The sequence below is a fragment of the Bradysia coprophila genome (assembly GCF_014529535.1).
Source record: "Bradysia coprophila strain Holo2 chromosome IV unlocalized genomic scaffold, BU_Bcop_v1 contig_144, whole genome shotgun sequence".
In the NCBI taxonomy this organism is placed as follows: domain Eukaryota; kingdom Metazoa; phylum Arthropoda; class Insecta; order Diptera; family Sciaridae; genus Bradysia; species Bradysia coprophila.
In genome coordinates, this window is record NW_023503373.1 from 740,379 (window position 1) to 762,083 (window position 21,705).

The following is a 21,705-nucleotide window of genomic DNA, read 5'->3' on the forward strand; positions in this document are numbered from 1 at the left end:
GAAATCTCAATCGGTCGAAGACTCATTCTACTTTGGGAATTTTGTTAACTGAATAATAAATCAGCTTCTAAGGAAACATTCAGGCTGTTGTAGCTTAACATTTGAACTGTCTCAAATTAATTTCAACTAAAATACATGGAAATTTGTCATTGAAAAGCCAAATTAAATTTGTGAAAGCTTTCGTAAGTTAAACACTAAAGTCAACAAACTTAAATTATTCCATCAAAGTTAAAAGATTTTGGGAAGTAAACGTTATTTTACGCAAGGAATTTAACAGTAAAAAATGCAATTTCTTTTGTACGGTATTGGGACACGTTATACGAAGTGCTTTTTCATAGTTTCTAACATTGTAACTCATTTAATATAAAAACGAAATTAAAATTTAAACTTTGAAATTAAGATGCGATGTCAGGTTATTAAAAGCGTAACAGCTAATGTTTCATCGTGTTCGTCTGACTTCATTATTATACCTTTTTTAAGTGAAAAAGTTACAAGAGAAAAATGGAAAATGAAATGTGCATAATTCACAGGCGTGCCGACATGGTCTTGTTCAACATCTGGAACATTTACTGTTCTATGGTGCTGATATGGATAGTCGTAATGCTTCCGGTAATACTCCACTGCATGTCTGTGCTGTTAACAACCAAGAAGCTTGTGCTAGAATGTTACTATTTCGTGGCGCCCAACGTGGGGCACTTAATTATGCCAATCAAACTCCTTATCAGGTATATTTATGTTTGAGTAATACTTTTAAAACTTTGGCTGGGTTTAAGGTGAATTTATTTTGATTAAACCGAGTACGACAGAGCGATGAACAGTTTGTTGACAAGACTAATATGCTCTTTTTGTATGAGGTTGTAGTTGAAACTTTATGAGAATTAAAACTTTTTTCTTCTTATTTCTTGCTAGCATCAATATTATTTATTTACTGGTAGTACGTATTACATGTAATCATTAACCGATCTATTACCATTCGCGGTTTGAAAGGAAACAAAAAGTTCTGATAAGGAAGACACATAGACCGAGAGCCTGTAAACGTGTTAGTCTATCAAAATGCCACTGTATGGTACCTATGTCACATTATTACACATTTTAAGTCCAAATTCATGTTAAACTGAGGTGACGAATGAAACTTAAAAATCAAGTTTTCATTCCATAAAGCGAGACAAGTTCAAAATAATTATTGCTGTTAGTACATTTACATAAGGTTTCAAACCATGAATTCATGAGGAATTCATATGAACAGAGTCTCTCGGTCTAGCAATATTTCCGACAAAAAGCTTTTCCGAATCATCCATCATTTGATGATGAAAATATTATCGGATTGCATGGTGTGTATATTGTAATTTATCATAATGGATAAAATGGAATGCCCTCAAAATAATGATGACAATGTTTGAAATTTTAAATGAAAAATATTTTGTTTTTTGGTGAAAAAAGAAGAAAGAATTCAATTCTAATGTACGACACATTGTTCATAGAATGGTCAAATAGATTCATGAATCTCTGACTGCAACGTATAAGTTGGCGAACAACGTATCGATTCATTTGTTTCAATTAAATGAAATCCATGTCAGACTTATACCTTCGTTTGTGTCGTCTTTCTATACGCCTTAATTTATTGTGATTCCTACTACAATCAGAAGTCCCATCAGAGTTTAATCGGTAAATCTATAACTTATTTTGTTTAAAATGATACCTCTGTACTTTGGAGTGAAATCTTTTACTTCATTTGATTTAACGTACACTTTGATATATTAAAGAGCACCAAAGCAAATATCATTTATTTTTGTCATCATTGCCGCTGACAGATGTTAGTAAATCTATGAAATAATTATGTCAACCAGTTAATTTCATTGAAAATAATTAAAAATCTTAAATCAACAAATAATTTATCTTAATTGCAGCCAAAATTTTTCTTTAAAATCCGTTAACGGTAAAATACTAAATTAACTGATTATAATTTTAGGTTGCTGTTATAGCTGGAAACTTAGAGCTGGCAGAAATGATCCAGAACTATAAAGCAGAAGATATCGGTATGATAATAATAAATAAACGAGAACGAAAAATTCATTGCTCCATTTCAATTAGAAAATCGTTAATTGTTCTGAATGTTTAAATTTCAAAAGATAAATTATCTTAAGCGCCTGTATTATCCACATTTTTGCTGTTTATTCATGGATTTTAGCTCTAGACTGTTAAATGTTTTTTTAATAAATTTTTGTTCAAATTCATCTCTCATTTCTCATGCTCTCATTTGTTTAAATATTTTTTTTATTATTTTTCAATCATCTCCATAATTTCGTTCACTCTTTTGTATTGTACATGTTGTTCTAGAGCACGGAAAATGTTCAAAAAAGCGTTTCAATAGAAAAATTCAGCTTTGTTTTTTTGTTACGAAAAAAAAAAGTTTTCTGCACTTAACTCATGAATGCAATTTTGAATTTAATAATGGCAAAAAATTAGCTCTCATAATAGACGATGCAAGCAAATGGCGAATGAATGTGTTGAGAGACCTACTATTTAAAAAAAAGGTTTGACAAAATGAAACAATTTATGAGTTTACCAACTGAAATGTTCAGCTACACATTTAAAATGTTGGTTCCGCCTAAATGAACTATTGACAGTGTTAAATGCGATTAAGGTATCTCTTATCTGCGATTTCAAATCCGTTTTTACATTGAAAAGTTTTTCTCTTGGAATTTTATTTTCCACGAGATCTGAACATTCTACAATCCCGTCTCAAATGTTTTCAATGCTAAAACCAGCAAGGTTTTTATTTTTAAATCCAGATTTAGTAACTAAAAACTTCTGAATCAACAAAACCAATTGAGGGTATATGTCGTTATCGTTAGCAAAAACGGTAATTCGAAACGAAATTCGGATGATAAAATAGATAAAAATTGTTTGTTATTATAAAATACTTAGCCATAATATACCCCAGTGCTACACATTACTGGCTATACAATACATTCTTTCTTGGTTGAGTTATAAACCATTCTATCGATGATTGTTCGTTGGTATGTTTAAACTGATGAGTAATGTGTGCCAAAACAATTTGCTTTTGTTGACTACTTCCATTCATATTTTCGATGAGTCGGCATACTACTCACAGCATATCAACTAGAGTCACTTTGTGATAGTAGCATTATGGAATGAACCGAATTCTTGATTCTGTTACAAGTTGTAACTTACAACCGATGTGGCTCTCTTCTGTATCAAATACTTTCTAGGGCCTAGAACTTACGACGGCAGAACTTGTTGAAGTAGTTCTATTATGTTCGTTAATAGAATTCTTGTTATTGTATAAACACAACAAGCCCATCTCCGACTTAGGTGCATGACTTCTTTCGGAGTCAGTTAAGTCAGTTAATGCAGAATATTACGCCGATCAGACGATTGATAGAACTGCATTTCCTTTGAACTTAATAACTTTTGAATGTGAACGGTTCAATTATCGTCGATCTCATTACACTGAAGTAGTTCATTTGTTTTTAAGTCAATGTTTACCACTAAATGTTTTTTGACGAAACTGAATTACTCGACGAATAAAATACTACTATGGCAGTATAACGTCGTTGCAACGATATACTTAATGTTGAGACACTCCACATGTAGGCAACCCACCTCTCCGTTTATTAAAATACAAACATTCAAAACAAGAGACAACAAATTTTTATTTTGGTTTCGAATATTTAATTAAAAATATGAAAACATTTTGTTCACCAACAACAAACAAACAAAATACAGGCGAAGACACTCGAATATTTTTTTTAAACAAAATTATTTCACAGTCCCATTTCGAGTTCCCCCAAGATACAACCCCAGACGTAGGTCTGGCATTGGATGGGGGACCACAATATCGACACGTGGTCCTCCATCACCGTGTCCATCCGAGCATCCGTTCAGTTCAGCCAGTTCGAGTTTATCAGAAGGTTCGTCCGGTCATCGTAGCCATGAAGATGACATCAGTATTGTAACAGGTATAAAATACATAATTGAACAAAAGTGTTTTATAAGCCGAGTATTACATAAAACCGAATTCATCAGATTTTTAGTTTGTTTGAATGAAGAATGAGTGATGGAATATATGGCGGTTTTTTCCTTTTAATAATTTGAATTGAACTAAGGACGAAAGATGTCTTTGAAGTGCAAGTTGAAATATGACTTTTCAGTTCAAATAATCGTTAAGAGGTTCCGAGTGTACGGTGAAATTGTAGCCTACATTTCTGCGTTTCGAAATTTTTGATCGCTGATATCTTTTTACGAGAGCCCTTTTTGAAAAATGTACGACCACATTTTCGAGCAAAAATATGTCAGTTTTGAATAAAAAATAAAATTGTCTGTGAAAGTTTCATGTGCTTTGAGAAAACTGTACCAATGCCCCAAATTTGCATCAAAGGTACACTTTTCTTAAAGCACATGGAACTTTCACAGACAATTTTATTTTTTATTCAAAACTGACATATTTTTACTCGAAAATGTGGTCGTACATTTTTCAAAAAGGGCTCTCGTAAAAAGATATCAGCGATCGAAAATTTCGAAACGCAGAAATGTAGGCTACAATTTCAGCGTACGCTCGGAAGCTCTTAACCAGACATTTGAATTTCTGGGAAATTGTTCTTTACTGCTGACAAAGGCATTGATTATTTTAACTGAAAGCGAAATCCTATTTTTCATCAAAAAAATTGGGAACTGGGTATTTCTCAAAATACATTTCCTTTATGTGCATGTTGTTATCGTTAGATGCTCCTGTTGTTATGTGAATGCATTTTTTGAAAAAAATCCTATCATTGTTTCGATTGCATATTTTTTACAAAATTAAGTGTTCTGGCTGTCTCGTCAACATGAAAAGTAAGTGTCAAAGGGCGTGGTAGTCTTTTCAATGAGAAGATATCCGATAAACTATCTTCATTTATTCCTCAAAGGCTGTACCTACCTTTTCTAATATTTTTTTTAAAATTAAATTCAGTCCGATTTTCTTGAACCAGCGACCCTGGTTATCTAACTGCTTCATTATTTTTTCTCCCCTCTCTACTCTCTTTCACCCACTTACTTCGTCTTGATGCTAAGAAATACTAAATTTTCAAAGGTCTCCTTTATCCCATAGATAAAAGTATTGGCGACACAAGTGATATAATTAGTGATTCGAGTGGTGTCGGTACTAATTCCGACAGCGCTGCTTGTTCGATTGGTCATCCGAGCACGACTGTAGTGTGCATGGAACCATACCAAGGCACCTCGCTGGGACATTTGTCCATACATCCTGGAGAAGTTATCGAAGTTGTCGGCTCAACAGATTGTGGCCTTCTCGAAGGCTACGTACGCGGAGTTAATCGCTCCGGTTTCTTTCCGGCGCATTGTGTGCAAGAAGTCAACATTCGACAGAAAAATATTACAAATGTTTCGATTTCTATGCCCTCTTACCGCAATGAGAACAGCGAGATGGAGAAACAGCAGCTGCAACAACCGGATCAGTATGTTCCGTCGCAATATAACAGCTCAACAGGACCCCGAATTAAGAAAAAGTAAATATTTGTTATGTGCTAGCGATGAATGAGGAGATAATTAACGCTTTTATTTCAGTGGAATATCGGACGCAAGGACAGTTATTCTACATCGTGCCAAAAGAGGATTTGGATTCGTGTTACGTGGTGCCAAGGCGGCGTCACCCTTGATGCAACTTAAACCGTCTGATCGTTGTCCAGGACTTCAGTATTTGGACGATGTGGATCCGGGTGGTGTTGCCGATCTATCTGGTTTAAAACCCGGTGACTTTTTATTGGAAGTTAGTAGATTCGCCATTGTATTTGGATCGTCAAATAATTAATTTTGAAATTCAATTCAGATAAATGGTGAAGATGTTCGGTGTGCATCGCATGAACACGTTGTCGACCTGATCCGTACGTCCGGATCACTTGTTTCCATGACAGTTGTGTCGCAGAGCTATCCGAACAACTTTCAGCAGCAGGTGCAATCTCATCAACAAGCTTTTGCTACCCCATCATCTGGTCGTCAGTGTGCTACATTACCTAGAAAAATGCCTTTCGGTCCAGGCAAAATGCCTGCACCAATGCCACCGCGACGTGATCCAAAGACGACACTAAGTGTAGGAAGAGCACGAGCTAAATCTATGGTTGCTGGTCTAGAAGGCAGCGGTGACAAAGACGATGACGACGAGTTGACCGGAACCAATAAATCTAGTTCCGCTGAATCAATCCACCAGCAGTCTCTTTCGGCAGCCTCAACGCCAACACAAGCAGGTCCTGGAACACCGACACAACCGCGAACCGCTAGTATTAAAGCACGGCCAACATCAAGTCGAATTACTGCTGCCGAATTAGAAGAACTGTTCCAAAGACAGCAGGGAGAAACGAATAATGGAAACAGATATTCAACCATGATGAGTAGTTCTAGATTCCAATCTGGAACGGATAGCGGAGCTGCCACACCTCCATTATCTCCACAGAAGGGACCAATAGTTTATGCTAGTGTGGCTGATATGAAACGAAAGAAAACCAAAAACGGAACCCTTCGTGGAAAGCCGTGTGAAATTCCACAGGTCAACTCTGATTTAAAACGAACATTCCACAGTACGCCGGATCTACAAACGGCAATCAACACATCATCATCATCGATTTGGTCTAATACGATTGGTGTGAAAGGACATCGTTCACAAGATGACATGTATGCAATACAACGATTAAATCTACCTCCACCCACACATCCACCTCCTCCTCCTCCTGTTGTTGGACAAGTTGTCAAAGTTGACGTGTCCAGAGGATCGGAATATGAAAGTACTGCGAAATTGCAGCAGAAACTTAGAGCGGCCAGTATTGCTACTGACGATCCGAATGAAGTTCGATCGAGTTTCAAGCCGGCGACAAATGCCAAATTGTACGCTTCACCACAAGATCTACGGAATCTTGGGTATCATCCTAAGGCTGAACAAACTACTGCTCCTCGTCAGGTAAATTTTAATCACCCAATCTCTATAGACATTATGTAACTTTTTGATTGATACGATTCAGATCCGAAAGACATCTTCTCTTCGTGGAACGACAAATGTAACGAACAATGGAAATCAATATGCTCAACCTATCCGCGGAGGCTTACAACAACGATCCAACACTATTCCTGCAAAACTTTCTGCACCTCCGATTCCAGATCCAGACTACAGTCTCAGTGAATCTGAAGGTGAAGATGAAAATTCCGTTCTCGTGGCTCATAATACCAAAATGAACGAGCATATAGCCCTTATGCCATCCGAAAGTAGCGGCAATAGCAACACAAGGTAATGATTTGTAATTCAGGTTCTTGGGAGACCAAAAATCAATTTTTACTTCGTTTGTTTAAAGTGGCAGCAGTACTGGTTCCAGCTCAATTCCACATTCCTTTTCCGTCGACGAAATTCAGAAAATGCGCGTAAAATTAAAATCTTCAAAATCCTATCCCAACGAATTGCTCCGACAAGATTGTCACATCATTCGACCGGCCGAACACAATGAAGAAGGCGACAATTCATCGTCAGGAGTCAGCAGCGACCAAGAAGTAACCATTACCACCAATGATACTCACACCAAAACCATCATAGAGCTTAAGAAACCCGTTACATTACCCGTCCTGACCAATCTGAAGAAAACGACCATCATCAACGACAAGGACGAACGGAGCGATGAAGATGACAGTCCTAGTCCACCAGCAAAAGGTTTCCAACGCCACAATTCGCTGACCCGTAAACAGGCAGCAACGATTGCAATGAACCGGGCTATGCAGTCGCGCAATGCTGTATCATTAGTTAAATTACCACCGCCAATGGAAACGGAAATGGAAGTTGATCCGGTGGCCATACCGCCGCCACCACAATTTTGTGATTGCTTGAATGCCAAATCAGACTCGAATAAGAATGCAACGAGAGGTGTTCGTATTGTCGGAGCTGTACCGAAGGTAAATAAAACGAACATTTAGTCAGTAAGAGTGTTGCGTTGTGGTTTTTATTGTTTTTGGCACTTTTGTTTTTCATTTATTTGTTTCGCTGTTCGAATGTTAACAAACAATCAAAACTCCCAAATAGTATAAAGGACAAAAATGTGTTTGGCAAATAAAATTTCAAGTAAACAAATGTTGCCGACGAGTTTTGAAATTACGTTGAGATTGTCCTTTTTACGTGCAATATTTTCTGTGTGTTTTTTTTAAAGACAAATGCTTTTGTAAATAGTCCATCACTTCATGAGTTTATTTGTTGTGTTTAACATGATTCTGTATTTCAAATGCACTGTAGCTAGAGCGTTTTACACATTGTGTAGTACACAAGAGCCTCACTTTTTTTTTCGGCTGAATCATCAGAGCCTTTCAATTTTTTGTGTGCCCATCAGACCTATTTTATAAGAATGTTTCAGGTAGGAATCATCCGCATCGCTCATTTATTCCTCTATTATTCAAATGTTGCCAATTTAAAATTTCCATTATATTTTCGTGTTTCCGGTTAAAAATCTAGTCTCACAATGGCAGCACATTCATTTCCAAAATTAGAAATTTATTGTAAATTTAAAAATTAATTTTCCTAATGACTTACACCCGATTTGGTACACCATTTTTCACACTTATCAAATTCGAAAATTTTTAATTTACAACAAACCAAGCTAACGTTCGACGTTCTATTCCATTCCAAAGGTTCCACTCGCGGACGTCTTTAAAATTTTTAAGTACTAGATTTGGCATGTATTTTCACAACGTGCACATGGTGCACGTTTAACTAAATCTTTTGCTTTCAGGCCAATACATTTTAAACGAATAATATTTGTGGGTTAAAAAGCATTGAATCAAAAGAAAACTTTCCAAAAAGTTTAATGTATTGAGTATTGGGTGTATTGCCACTGAAACGTCACTCAAATATTTCTCCCGTAATGTGTATCTATTTTGACTATCCTGCGTGTCTATTAGTCGATAGAGGGAATACCATTTACCAACCGAGTAAGAACAGAATTTGTAATTAAAGCTTAGCGATTGAATACTCGATTCCAATATAATTTTGCCTTACATGCTTGCGAGTCCATGAACTTTCCACGGCCTTACCATGTAATAATACAATACGTAACTCGGCAGTAAAATGAAAAGTAACGTTGATTTGTAATTATTGACCTCGGCTTCGCCTCGGATCAACAAAATTTCACGCGTAACCTTTACTTTTCACTTTTCTGCACAAGTTATGTATAAGTTATGCAATGTTCTCGTAATCCTTTGAATGCAAATGAAAAGTACACGCCGATATTGAAACAATATCCCAGTTTAGGACAATCATCTTTCCATTGACTTAGCATTTTAATTGTTACGATTTTACCAGCAGCTTGTAATCCGATTGTAATTAACTTTTGATGTAAATAATCTCATCACTATTTTTGTGTGCTTAGTACAATGTAATGGTTTTTATCGTTTTTCTTGTTATAAAAATAAGAACAATTTTTGAACTGATGAACTGATCCATTTAATTTTCTCTCCAATTTAGTAAGCAAAATTGCATGACTTCAAAAACATAATATCCTATCTACACACGTACTACTTAAATTTATAGAGAGCTGGATTAAATAAACAAAATGTAGAATTTAAAATGATGAAAATTGAAAACTAAATTAAGAAGGAAAAACAAGAAAAAATAACTAATTTTTAAAAACCAAATAAAAAAAAACCATCGCACATACATCAGCAATATATTATAAATTCAGCACGATATACATGTTGTTTCAAAACCTATACATTCGTTCGTACATTCAATTTACAATTAAATAAAATAAAATTGATGATCAAGAAAATGCAAATTAAAGAAAAAAAAATTAAAATAAAAAAAAATAAAAAAAAATTAAATTCAACGATTTACGACACATAATAATTTTGAATAGTTAAAATCAAACACATTTTTCAATTGAACATAATAAGTTTAAAAAACAATCTTAAAATTAAAAGTGGCATCCAAGACAAACCGATTTTTTTTAAATAATTTTTAAAATCATCCTAAATTCAATAAACAAAAAATGGAAAACTAATGAACTTTTAAACGCGCTCAAGTATTTTTGTAATTTTTAGACATTTTTATTGTATTCAATGCCATTTGTAAGATTTATAATTACAGGATAACAAAACAATAGAAATTATATATACGGCAGATAAACTAACTTATAAAAGAAACATAACTGAAGGCTTGAAATGAAGAAAAGTGTTAAAAATACCGTAAACTCGAGTTGGCAAAATAGAAATTTAATTAAGGAAAATAAAACAAACAAAAAAGTAAAAAATGCTCTCTTGCAAGCACTTGTTACTAGATTTTTATGTTAATTTTACTTTACACAGTCATTTAAATATCAAAATAAAAAAAGAGAAAAAGTGAAACAAAATTAATCACACGATGAATTTATTTAATTAATTAATTAATTTAGTTCGTAGACGACATATTTACGTTTATAATTTAAGATAACTAATTAATTGTAATGAGAAGAATGCAGTAAACAAACCTATTAGTTTCGTTTTATTATATATATTATATCTTTAGTGTAATTTCAGTTTAAAGTATAAATTAGAGAATTATTCTAACACTGAAAGCAAATTTAATTTAAAAACATAAAATAAGAAATAGGGAAGAACAAGCCTATGAAATGAAAAATTAATTGAATTATAAAAAATACCGGAAAAATAAAGTAAAATTCATATTTAACGATTAAAATTGGAATGCGTTCTCATTGAATTCAGTAAAGTGATGTATCATCTTCACTTCATGGATCGGTCATTCATATTGAACCTTCGGTAAGCAATTTAATAACCGAATGTTTTACTTCTATTTCTGTAAGTGTTCTCAGAGCATTGAAGACAGCTGCAGGAGTGGACCAAGAAAAAACCATCTTTAAGACCATTATTTTAATATTTTTTAAATTTATTATTAAACGGAAATTTCCTCCAAACTATCGATTTCCCGGACAATTCGTGAGGGAAATGGATAGTTTGGAAGAAATTGGCTGGGTCTTTACTCAAACCACCTATGTCAAATTTCATTCTATTTCCCAGTTTAACTTGAACAGTAGGAAATAGGATGAAATTTGATGTCATTGGACCACTCGTTCCCCAGATATGATTAAATGCAGTTCGGTGTAGGAAGTTGGGAAGGAAAATTTTATACGAAATAGAATGGAATTTGACTATTTTTAATTGCTGTGCACTAAACGCAACAAAAAATGATTTGAGTGAAAATTTCCTCAAATTTCATCTAGAAGTGTTCACGTCAGATCTGTGGAAAGGTCTCGGCGTGTTCTAGTAAATATCACAAAATTTAATATTTTCAAAAAAGCGGTAAAAATGTCAAATCATCCTAAAATTTTATCTAAAAATTAGAAGGACCTCGTCAGTAAATGTGGAATTGGATAATGCTTGAAGCGAAGCTAAATCGAAAATGTTATTGTTTTACTAAGTTACAGCGCTAAGGGAAGCGTTTCGAAAGTATCTGAAAATTCGTTCTATCGTGATGCATTTAGTTCAAACAGGGACGTGCTTATCTTGTTTGATTATATCAGTGAAAGTCTCAGGAAAGTCTACGTAAGACATGCAAATATAGCTCTGGCATGAGAATAGTCTTTGAGTACTACAACTACACATACTTTTTGAAGAAGGAAGACCACCACATACAAATAAAATACCTGTCAAAAGGTATTCCATTTGAGAACACTTCAAGCTGAAAGTTTACGACAATATTAAAATATTGAACCATTCTCGCAGCTCCCTGCCTTTGCAAAGTTTACTACTTCTCTTAGTTTTAACATCGTAAAATCGTGCCAAATTATTGCATTCAAGTCATTTCAACATTTCACTCTGCGAGTCAGTATTGGTATTGGCTAACTATTTACAGCCAGGTTCACTGTTATTGAAAATAATATTGAACAGATAGCCACACTATTACCCGACCTTTTTATAGATTTCTAAGCACTGAGCCATGGTGCATCTACCATTGGTATTACCGATTATTCTCTAGTTTGTATTTTTGCTGCATTTTTGGATCATAAAAAAAAGTCAAACTTGTCTTCCCAAAGTTTTTATTTATCTCAATCTACAAAATTGAATTTAAAAAATTACTTAAACTAATGGATAGCTGGCACTGGTAGCAATTCCACAATGATTGTTTCTATTTCTCGCCATCAAAATATAACCATCCTCTCCCCAAGTGGTTCCCCATGAATTTTTAACGATCCAATAATCCTGGCCTTTTTCATCAGTACCATAACCAACAGCAAGAACCTAATATTGAAAATTGTAACATTTGAGGTTTGTGTTCGTCTTAATTAAAACATTAAGTGTTACTCACTGCATGATCCAAATCTTCCGAACTGCATTCTGGTTCATAGTATATACCTTCAGAATATAAATGGAATGACTTACTGGATGCATCGATAGCAACGGAGATCGGTCCAACTGTTGCTAAGGCTTTTTTTAATTTAGCTTCATCTCCTTCCGAAATATCAACAAGATTTTTGTCGGTTGCTCCAGAATTTGCAGCAACATAACGACAAGTGCCATCTACGGCTTCATATGGATATGTCTCTTCCGTGTCAATACCTCCATTGTCCTTAATATAAAGGAAGGCTTCATCTATGATTCCACCGTCGCAGCCTTCGTTTCCGTATTTACCCGAACAATCAACCAAATTTTGTTCAGAGAGCGAAACCAATTTGCCAGTCTTTCGGAAATGTTGTCCTTCTAGTCCCCCCGTTGCGGAAAAAGCCCAGCACGATCCACAATGTCCTGGAGTTTTTAATATTTGTTTGATTGCTCCAATATAATAGAATTACGAAAACACAAACCTTGATCTTTAACCGGTGTTACTGCTCCTTTCGTTCGCCAATCCACCGATGTAGGTACATCCACATCAGGTTCAATGAATGTAACAGCTTCTGATTTTATATTCGACTTGTAGAAATTGCTAGAAAGCGAAAGTTTGAGTGGCTCATCCAAACAAGCGATTGAAAACGAAATTACCTAGTGCTGCGATTGAAACCGTTCATGGTTTCAGTAAACTCTTGTTGAAGAAGATCGGCATATTTGTTCAAACCTAGCTTGTACGTTACTTTTCCCATCTCGTACAGTTGATTGTGCTGGGCAATTTTACGTTTGTTTTCTAGGAAGACCTTCTGACGAAAACGTTCTTCCACGGGGTTGTTATATTTCTTGGAATGTTCGAGCTAGAAAATATACAATTTACTCATACTTATCAATTTATTGGCCTTTTGATGAGGTGAAGTAATTCATAAATTGAGTTCAGGAAGAGCTATCACGTTGACATTTTACCGAAATTTCCCACATTTTTCCAAAAGTTTTTTTTTTGGAAAATTCAAGAAAATCTTGGAAATTCACGAAAAAATGGAAAAATGTTTTTTCAAATATAGTCTCATCTTTCTATTCTTACCTTAAACAAATGCCACTCTTCCTTAAGAACATCTTGGATAAACGTTCCACTACTGACTCCAACAGCAAATGCAAAAATAATTAGATACTTCATTTCGTGAACGATCTAATGGCCTGCAAAGTGATAACATTTAAATGAGAATTCATTATTATAGTTTTTATCTCCTAACTCTTAACAATGTTTCGTTCTGTAGAAGAGAACAGTTGAAAAAAAATAATAACATTTTGTGGCATAAAGATGATTCACAGCAACAGAGTTGTTCAACTCTAAGAATTATTCACTAATCTATGCATTGTAATGACTCTGCTTTCGATTGTTGCTTTATCAGAGGAAAATATCTTTGAACTTAAGCGTATACGTGAGTTTGTAACTGCACATACAAAATGAGGTATTCGCGTGGAAGTAATGCCGAATCGACAATAACGTTTTTTCACTAAAATTATCATCAGAACTATCTTTGAAAATTATAAAAAATTTGCGAAATATATCATTAAGTAAGATCGTTTTATGTGTAGGTTTGCAAGTGCAAGTGGTAACACGTTTGACTTAATGACGAAAAGAAAAGCTTTTGCTGCTTTCGTTGTGAAAAACCATTTTCTCAACTCAGTAACGAAAAGTGAAAGTATTGGTGCCTTTTTTGACAGATGAAAGACGTTGTATACTACTCGGTAAAATTAATGATTTTTAGGTACACTATGTGTGTTGTGAATTGTTACGCATGTAGTGCCGAAAAAAGCTCTTATAACTCGGTGCCATAAATAACTACTTTCACTCGATTGCATCTTCACTTAACAAATCCACTAGCAAAGGTTTACATTGAGGGGTAACATTTTTTTCCAACAATATCAAAATGTTGTATTTAAAAATTTCGGCTTTTTATTTTAATTAAAAGGCAAAATGTTTTAACGTTGTACCACAAATTAGCCCAAAAGGGAATTTTTAAAGCCTTTTTGTTATTTTGTTTTTTCGGAAAATGTTCAATATGAACGCTTAGATTCATTTTTCAATTCTTGAAAATCAATTCAACGTTTAAAGAAAAGAAAAACAGGAAAATCAGAACAGAACTTACAATAAGAACATAAAATTGAACTCAATTAACTAAAAGTTGTATACGATTTAAGTCACTCTCTCAACGATTCAACGAATACTAGCTGCGTTACGCACAGACTAAAATTATTTATGGTGAAATAAAATACACAAAATGTGCATCATGGCATGAATTCTTTATTTATTTATTAAATTTAGACTTATCGGAATGATTCACAATGTTGATGTTGGTGGAGCGTGGAGATAAACCTTTTAGCTTACTGTTTGATTAACAAATAAGGGTCGATCGATTATTTTTGTTTTTCTATAAAATCATAGTCACGTGAAAAACTAAAATGTAACTGTAGATAGTCTTGCATGGTTGGAAAGCGACAAACAAATTTTATAAAAATTCCAAGCATGAGGAGAAAAAATATTAGAAATCTCCGGCGAGACAAATTTAATGACTAAACCAAATCAGTACTCAATAATAAAAGATAACCTCGAAGGTACATGACTTTTCTCCCAGTTAATTTCTAGTAAACTGAGCTCGTTTTACTTATAGGAAACGTGTATTCTTTTACGAGCAATATAACTTAACTTAACCTTTTACAGACGGCAAGCATATGACCAGAATTATCATCGGGTCTACTACTTCAGTAGATGAAAGTATTTTCAATCTGTTGATTTCAAATCTTGTACTTCAATTTTTTCAACATGAATTTTACTATATAAGGACCATATAACCCAGAGCTTGTAATTATTTTTGTCGTCGTTATCGATAACAGATGAATAGACGTATGTGATTAGTATGAGCGCAGCGATTAGCGAAACGCAGGCAAATTATAGGGTAGTTAGTGGGTCAGCCATAGTCATTTCAAAAAATCTGTAGTGACCAGACATGGACTTCTGCATGCAGGTTTCACATCTAATGGCTTCAGATGACCCTCCCTGACCATTTCAACCGGACCGATCTCATAATATATTTGAGCACACTGCATTTTAGTTAATTTCAAGTAAGATTGTTCTTTCTTTTGCATTGTGTGTGTGCTTTTTTACAGTCAAATGGTTTTTTAAGTAGTCCAGGATGTATGTTGTGTTTGATACAAGAGCCTAACATTTCTTTCCCTTGGTCTTTAACCTGTTACAGACGGCAAGCATATGACGAGTGCTATTATCGGGTCTATAGGTTTGTTCCAAGTCCATATGAATTGTCAAATTTCATCCACAGAACCTCAATAATATCTATGTGTAAATCGCGTAGGCGACGTTGCTCGATTTGTATGAAATATCATGTAAGCGACGTTGCTATGGATGAAATTGTCGTTTGTGGGGACAATGTTTCTGTGAGAAAACCCATAAACATGGAAGACGAACCATCTTTTGTTCTTTTAAAATAAAAATGCAGATATTGTTTTATGAAGTTATACTCATTTAAAGTACCTATCACCTATCATACAAAGGTTCGTAGAACAATGTTTCAGTCATTGCATATTCCCATTATTAATTCTTTTATCGGGTTAAAGCCTTTGAAAATATGCATTTAAAGTTCGGTATTACTCATTTAAAAACATGTGGTCTGATATAATGATATCATTTGTGCATCTAAGGTTCGAAATTACTCATTACAATAATTAAATTTGCAACGCAAGTCTTACTCCGAATATGATATCACCATGTGAAACAGACAATTGTAATGAGTAATTTCGAACTTCAGATGGACAAGTAATATGATTTTGAAAAGTAATTTTTGTAATTACTTTTCAGAATTCCTTTGGGACAAAATTTATCTAAGTCTTGTTCTTTTCTCGAAAATGGTAATATGAAATAGCTAAGCATTTCTAAAATAAAATCTAGGAAATAAACGCTGCTTTGGGGTCAATGTATCTCGAGTAAATAATGTGTGAGTTAAAGAAACATCGAGTCAGAAAATGTTTTGAACGCTTTGTTGTTGAAGGAATGGAACACAGAGGAAGACATTGATGGAGTCATGTTTTTGTATGAAATATGAAATTGGTAAACGCACTTCAAGCCAAAGTGATCATGGTCGAAAGCTGCCAAATAGAGTAGTATTTTACAGTTGTGTGACACACTGTCAAGTTAAGTACCCTATTTGGAGTACCACTCATGCTTGAAGTTCGTTGAACTGGTCGATTGGAGTCTCTTTTGCTCATTTTTTCAGGTCCACAAATGTTTTTCTACGTGTTCTATGTAAAAAGGTCAGAACTGAGTCGTACTATTCATCCTGCAATAATATTCTAACAAAATACGTTTCACCTAAGATCCGAGGCAGTGTATCAGGATATCTTTCAGCAACAAAGGCAAACACGTAACAAAAGTCTTTCTTTTTCAATTTTTATTTATCTAAATGTACAAAATTGTATAAAAATTAGCTTAAACTAAAGGATAACTGGAACTGGTAGCAATTCCGCAGTGATTTTCTTTATTTCTTGCCATCAGAATATAACCATCCTGTCCCCAACTGGAACCCCATGAATTTTTAACGATCCAATAATCATCGCCACTTTCATCGGTACCATAACCAACAGCAAGAACCTATTATTAAAAATTGAAATTGTTGAGATTTTTCTTAGCTTTAATTTCAGAATTTTACTCACTCCGTGATCTAATTCTTCCGAACTGCATTCTGGGTCATAGTATACACCTTCAGAATATAACTGGAATGACGAACGTGACGCATCGATTGCAACGGAGACTGGTCCAATTGTTGCCAGGGCTTTTTTCAATTTATCTTCATCGCCTTGGGGAATATCAACAAATCCCTTGTCGGTGGCTCCAGAGTTAGAAGCATCATAACGGCAAGTATCATCTACTGCTTCATATGGATATGACTTTTCTGTGTCAATACCGCCATTGGCCTTAATATATTTGAAGGCTTGATCCATGAGTCCACCGTTGCAACCATCATTTCCGTATTTACCGGAACAGTCGACCAAATTTTGTTCAGAAAGCGAAACCAATTTTCCAGTCTTTCGGAAATGTTGTCCTTCTAATGATCCGGTTGCGGAGAAAGACCAGCACGATCCACAATGTCCTGGAGTTTATTTTTATAAGAAATTATTTTTTTAATTGCTCCAATACGAAACAGTTACGAAACACAAACCTTGATCTTTAACTGGTGTAACAGCGCCTTTCTTTCGCCAATCGACCGCTGCTGGCACATCGACATCTGGTTCAATGAATGTAACAGCCTCTTGTTTAGTATCAGACTTGTACAAATTGCTGGAAAATAAAATTGAAAATTGAAATAGCTTCAACCAAACCAGCGATTGAAAACGAAATTACCTAGTGCTGCGATTGAAACCGTTCATGGTTGAAACGAACTCTTGATGAAGTAGATCGGCATATTTGTTCAAACCTAGTTTGTATGTCACTTTTCCCATCTCGTACAGTTGGTTGTGCTGGGCAATCTTACGTTTGCTTTCAAGGAAGATCTTCTGACGAAAACGTTCCTCCATGGGGTCATCATATTTCTTCGAATGCTCGAGCTAAGAAAATATTCAATTTACTGTTCATTCAGTTCGTACTGTTCATTCAGTTCGTACTTTTCATTCAGTTCGTACTGTTCATTCAGTTCGTACTGTTCATTCAGTTCGTACTGTTCATTCAGTTCGTTCGTTAGTGAGAAAAAGTAGAAATTTTCAGGAAATGCTATAACATTGGAGCGATAGAGATATCAAAACTGTGCATACGGGAAGGTCAGTTTACAAAAGCATTTCCTTAAGATGCAATTGAACAATGTAATAACCGCCTGATACATGTAATCAATTGTTAAACTGCGCAGCTCGAGATATAATGTTATCAGCCCGCGCCGGAAAGTACATGTGCAAAATTCTTATCTTTTTATGATGTACATTAACACAAAATATTTTTGTTTTGGCTGACTTTTAGTTCAACCACCGTCCACTTATCACAATAGAGATGACCTAATTCTTGGAATTGAGTATGTGAATCGTTTTGTTTATTCAATAAGGTAAGTACCAACTACCAAAGATAGAGATTTCGAAAATAATATTTGGAAAATTATTTGTTGATTCACTAACGACACGACGGAATATAAATGGTAAATTTTTCTTAATCCACGAAAGATTCTACGAAATTCAATCTTTTTGAAAGTATAATTAACGAGCCTTCCGATCTGAGTATTTTGAACAGGTTCTCACAAAACCTTTTGTTATAAAATTAACAGTGAACAGTCCATAAAAGATATACAGCCGAGTTTAATACTTCTCCTTCCAACCATCCTTCCTCTTCTATTCTTACCTTAAACGAATGCCACTCTTCCTTAAGAACATCTTGTATAAACGTGCCACTGCTCACTGCGATTGCAACCGCAAAGAAAATTAGATACTTCATTTCGTATACACGAGCTAATGGCCTGTAGAAGGAAGTGATAAAATTAAATTGAGATTTCGTTATCTAGTTGTTAAATTAAACAGCTACTAGTTTTCGATTGCTCTCAAGTGTCCTACAATGGGGTTTTAAGAGCAATGGACCCTTTGTATATTTGAGGCCTACATTTAGGCAGAGAAATATTCGTTTTTTGATGATTTATCTGAACCAAAATCTTTTTTTGAAAAAGTAAAACCATTAAAGCACGCAAAAATGTGTAAGTCATAACTTAACCCATTTGGAGAAATTACATAAATTTACACAACCTGCAAAGGCTTCTCAAGTGGGATAAGTTATAACCCACAAACCGATTTCTCCTTTAAAAGAAACATATTTTTGTGGGCTTTAATGGTTTTAATTTATCAAAAAAAAAGGTTTTTGTTCAGAGACATCATCAAAAAACTAATATTTTTCTGCCGAAGTGTAAGCTACAAATTTGCAAAGGGTCCATTGCTCTTAAGTGCAATTCAATATTAAAAAATCAATCAATAATAGGTCTTAGAAAATAAATTCGATCGTCTTATGTATCGTTGGCCTTCCGATCCTTATGTCTTATGTCTTATCTAAAAACTATCTGCGAGACAAAGACTGAAAACACGCATACTTCATGTTCAAACTTATATTTTAAGCTGACCTGTTTGCAGTCCTTGTGATAGAGATATTTGCAACAAATTTTCAGAGGAAAGGCCACTGACACCGACTGACTAATATTTCGTTTACATTCATTGGGAAGATTGAATTTACTTTCTGAGACCTAAAAGTTGACCTGCTTAAAGCACTGATTTTAAATAATAATTTCTTATCAACTATTATCTGTTGACTCTATCACATTCTGCATTACTGTAAGTATTACAAAATACGGTCAAGATAGTTGCGGAAACAGCTGAGCATTTGCGTATGTATTGAAACATTATGATGAATGAAGGTCTGTATAAGAAGTTCGACCGTGAATGCTACAAGAGAGACAAATATTTTTTATTCGAACAGCTGACGTGTATAACGCCTTGATTTTTGATTCAAACCTAGATTTAGTCATAATGTATTCAATTCAAACAATGAAAACTAACAAAAGTGGAATCAAAATATTGACATAGTATCAGAACAGTAAAGAAACGATTCATTTAACTTTTGTCACAAATGATTCACAGGAACAGAGAGCGCAGTTGTTTAACTACGTATTTGAAACTAGACAAAGCAAACTACAAACTGCATACGAATCATACAGGAAAATGTTATTCACCAAACTATGCACCGGAATAACTCTTCTTTCGATTGCTTTATCAGATCAAAAGATCTTTCAACTTACAATTAAATTAAAAAATAAAGTGAAATTCAAATACAACTTACAATAATTAATAAAAATAAAATTAGATTCAATTAACTGTACGTTGTGAAACTTTAAACTCGACTCACTCTTTCAACGATACAACGAATACTAGCTGCGTAATGCACAGATTGAAATTATTTATTGCGAAACGAAATACAAAAAATGTTCAGCAGAGTGCTTGTGGATAAGCAGATGTGAATGAACGAACGAATGAATGAATGAACGAGAGAGAGAAAGGAAGAGGAGCATTGTAAATAAACATTTAAGTCGTATACGTACAAGAGCAAGTGAATCCAATTTCGACTTATATCATTTACAGGGTGTTTCACAATATCAGCGTTGGTGTAACGTGAAGATTAACAAATAATTGTAACTTTATTTATATGTTTGATTAACAAATAGACTATCGGTTAATTTTGGTTCTTCAGTAAAATCTCAATCACAAGGAAAATAACAATCCATTATGTCTTGGTCATTTATCCTACTTCCTACATACTATCAGATAACAAGATGTATTTTTGCTATGATACGGTTCATAAACATTAGATTGATTATTGTTTTGGTATTAACGTCCGTGTAGACTTTAGATAGCCTTACTCGGCCTTACTCTGAATGGAAAATTTTGAAACATTTATAAAAAAACTTTTTGCCTCCCTAAGATAAGGACATGGAGAAAGTAAACTCAAAATTACTAGCAGGACCAGTTTATTTAAATGAAGGGACTATTTTTGTAAAAACGTTTTTTTTCTATATTTTAGCCGAAAATTCTCAATCGATTTAGAAGCCTCTAATATCGTCTTCCATAGATTAATTTTGCCAGAACCGAACGCGTTTTCAAATATTTAGAAGGAAGTGATAAAATTAAATTGAGATTTCGTTATCTAGTTGTTAAATTAAACAGCTACTAGTTTTCGATTGCTCTCAAGTGTCCTACAATGGGGTTAAGTAGTGTGAAAGTTGGGAATTCCACTTTCTTCAACCGTTCAATATTCAAGTATCCACTTTTCACTTCGAGAGTGGACTTATGTGGACATTGTAAATTTTGAAAAGTCTGTTGTGCTACAAAGTAATGGGCAATCAGAATTAAATCGCCACTCAGCATAGATTACATTTTAAGCTCAATTCAATATTAGGTGTTAGAAAATAAATTCGATCATTTTTTTAAAGGGTATCGTTTGCTTTCCGTGCCTTATGTCTTATCTAAAAACTATCTGTGAGACCAAGACTGCAAACATGCACACTTCTTGTTCAAACTTATATTTCAACATTTGCAACAAATTTGCAGTGGAAAGTTCACTGACACTGACTGACTGACTAATATGTCGTTTACATTCTTTGGTAAGATTGAATTTACTTTCTCAGAACTTTTTTCTATATTTTAGCCAAAAATTCTCAATCTTCTAATATCGTCTTCTATAGATTGATTTTGTCAGAACCGAACGCGTTTTCAAATATTTAGACGGGAAAATCGAGTACCATCTTCTGAGAAACGTTAAAATAT

At 34.3% G+C, this 21,705-nt stretch overlaps 2 protein-coding genes across 12 annotated transcripts in view; one reads left to right on the forward strand and one right to left on the reverse strand.

Annotated features, from left to right (window-relative positions):
* LOC119071136 (protein shank) overlaps positions 1-10,244 on the forward strand; it is a 69,480-nt gene extending 59,236 nt beyond the window's left edge. The window contains exons 7-15 of one of the 7 annotated variants that reach the window (XM_037175824.1): positions 531-725; positions 1,970-2,036; positions 3,795-3,983; positions 5,093-5,528; positions 5,587-5,788; positions 5,849-6,970; positions 7,032-7,294; positions 7,359-7,947; positions 9,506-10,244. In XM_037175824.1, coding sequence (XP_037031719.1) covers positions 531-725; positions 1,970-2,036; positions 3,795-3,983; positions 5,093-5,528; positions 5,587-5,788; positions 5,849-6,970; positions 7,032-7,294; positions 7,359-7,947; positions 9,506-9,508 — 3,066 coding nt within the window. In that variant the 3' untranslated portion in view covers positions 9,509-10,244. The other 6 variants (XM_037175825.1, XM_037175823.1, XM_037175828.1 and 3 more) reach the window with 6 other exon arrangements.
* Positions 10,245-12,060: 1,816 nt separating this feature from the next.
* Positions 12,061-20,376, reverse strand: LOC119071258 (procathepsin L-like). 5 transcript variants are annotated; one of them, XM_037176104.1, is made up of 6 exons: positions 20,225-20,376; positions 18,749-18,863; positions 17,771-17,973; positions 12,837-12,955; positions 12,341-12,777; positions 12,061-12,273 (listed from the first exon to the last, which is right to left on the reverse strand). In XM_037176104.1, exons 2-6 carry the CDS (start codon positions 18,839-18,841, stop codon positions 12,112-12,114), a joined length of 1,014 nt encoding a protein of 337 aa, XP_037031999.1. In that variant the 5' UTR covers positions 18,842-18,863; positions 20,225-20,376; the 3' UTR covers positions 12,061-12,111. The 5 variants fall into 5 exon arrangements, with proteins under 5 accessions (XP_037031999.1, XP_037032000.1, XP_037032002.1 ...); XM_037176105.1 differs by lacking the exons at positions 17,771-17,973; positions 18,749-18,863 and adding exons at positions 13,012-13,214; positions 13,439-13,551 and having other exon boundaries at positions 20,225-20,328; XM_037176107.1 differs by lacking the exons at positions 17,771-17,973; positions 18,749-18,863; positions 20,225-20,376 and adding exons at positions 13,012-13,214; positions 13,439-13,551; positions 14,508-14,645.
* Between the last annotated feature and the right edge of the window lie 1,329 nt (positions 20,377-21,705).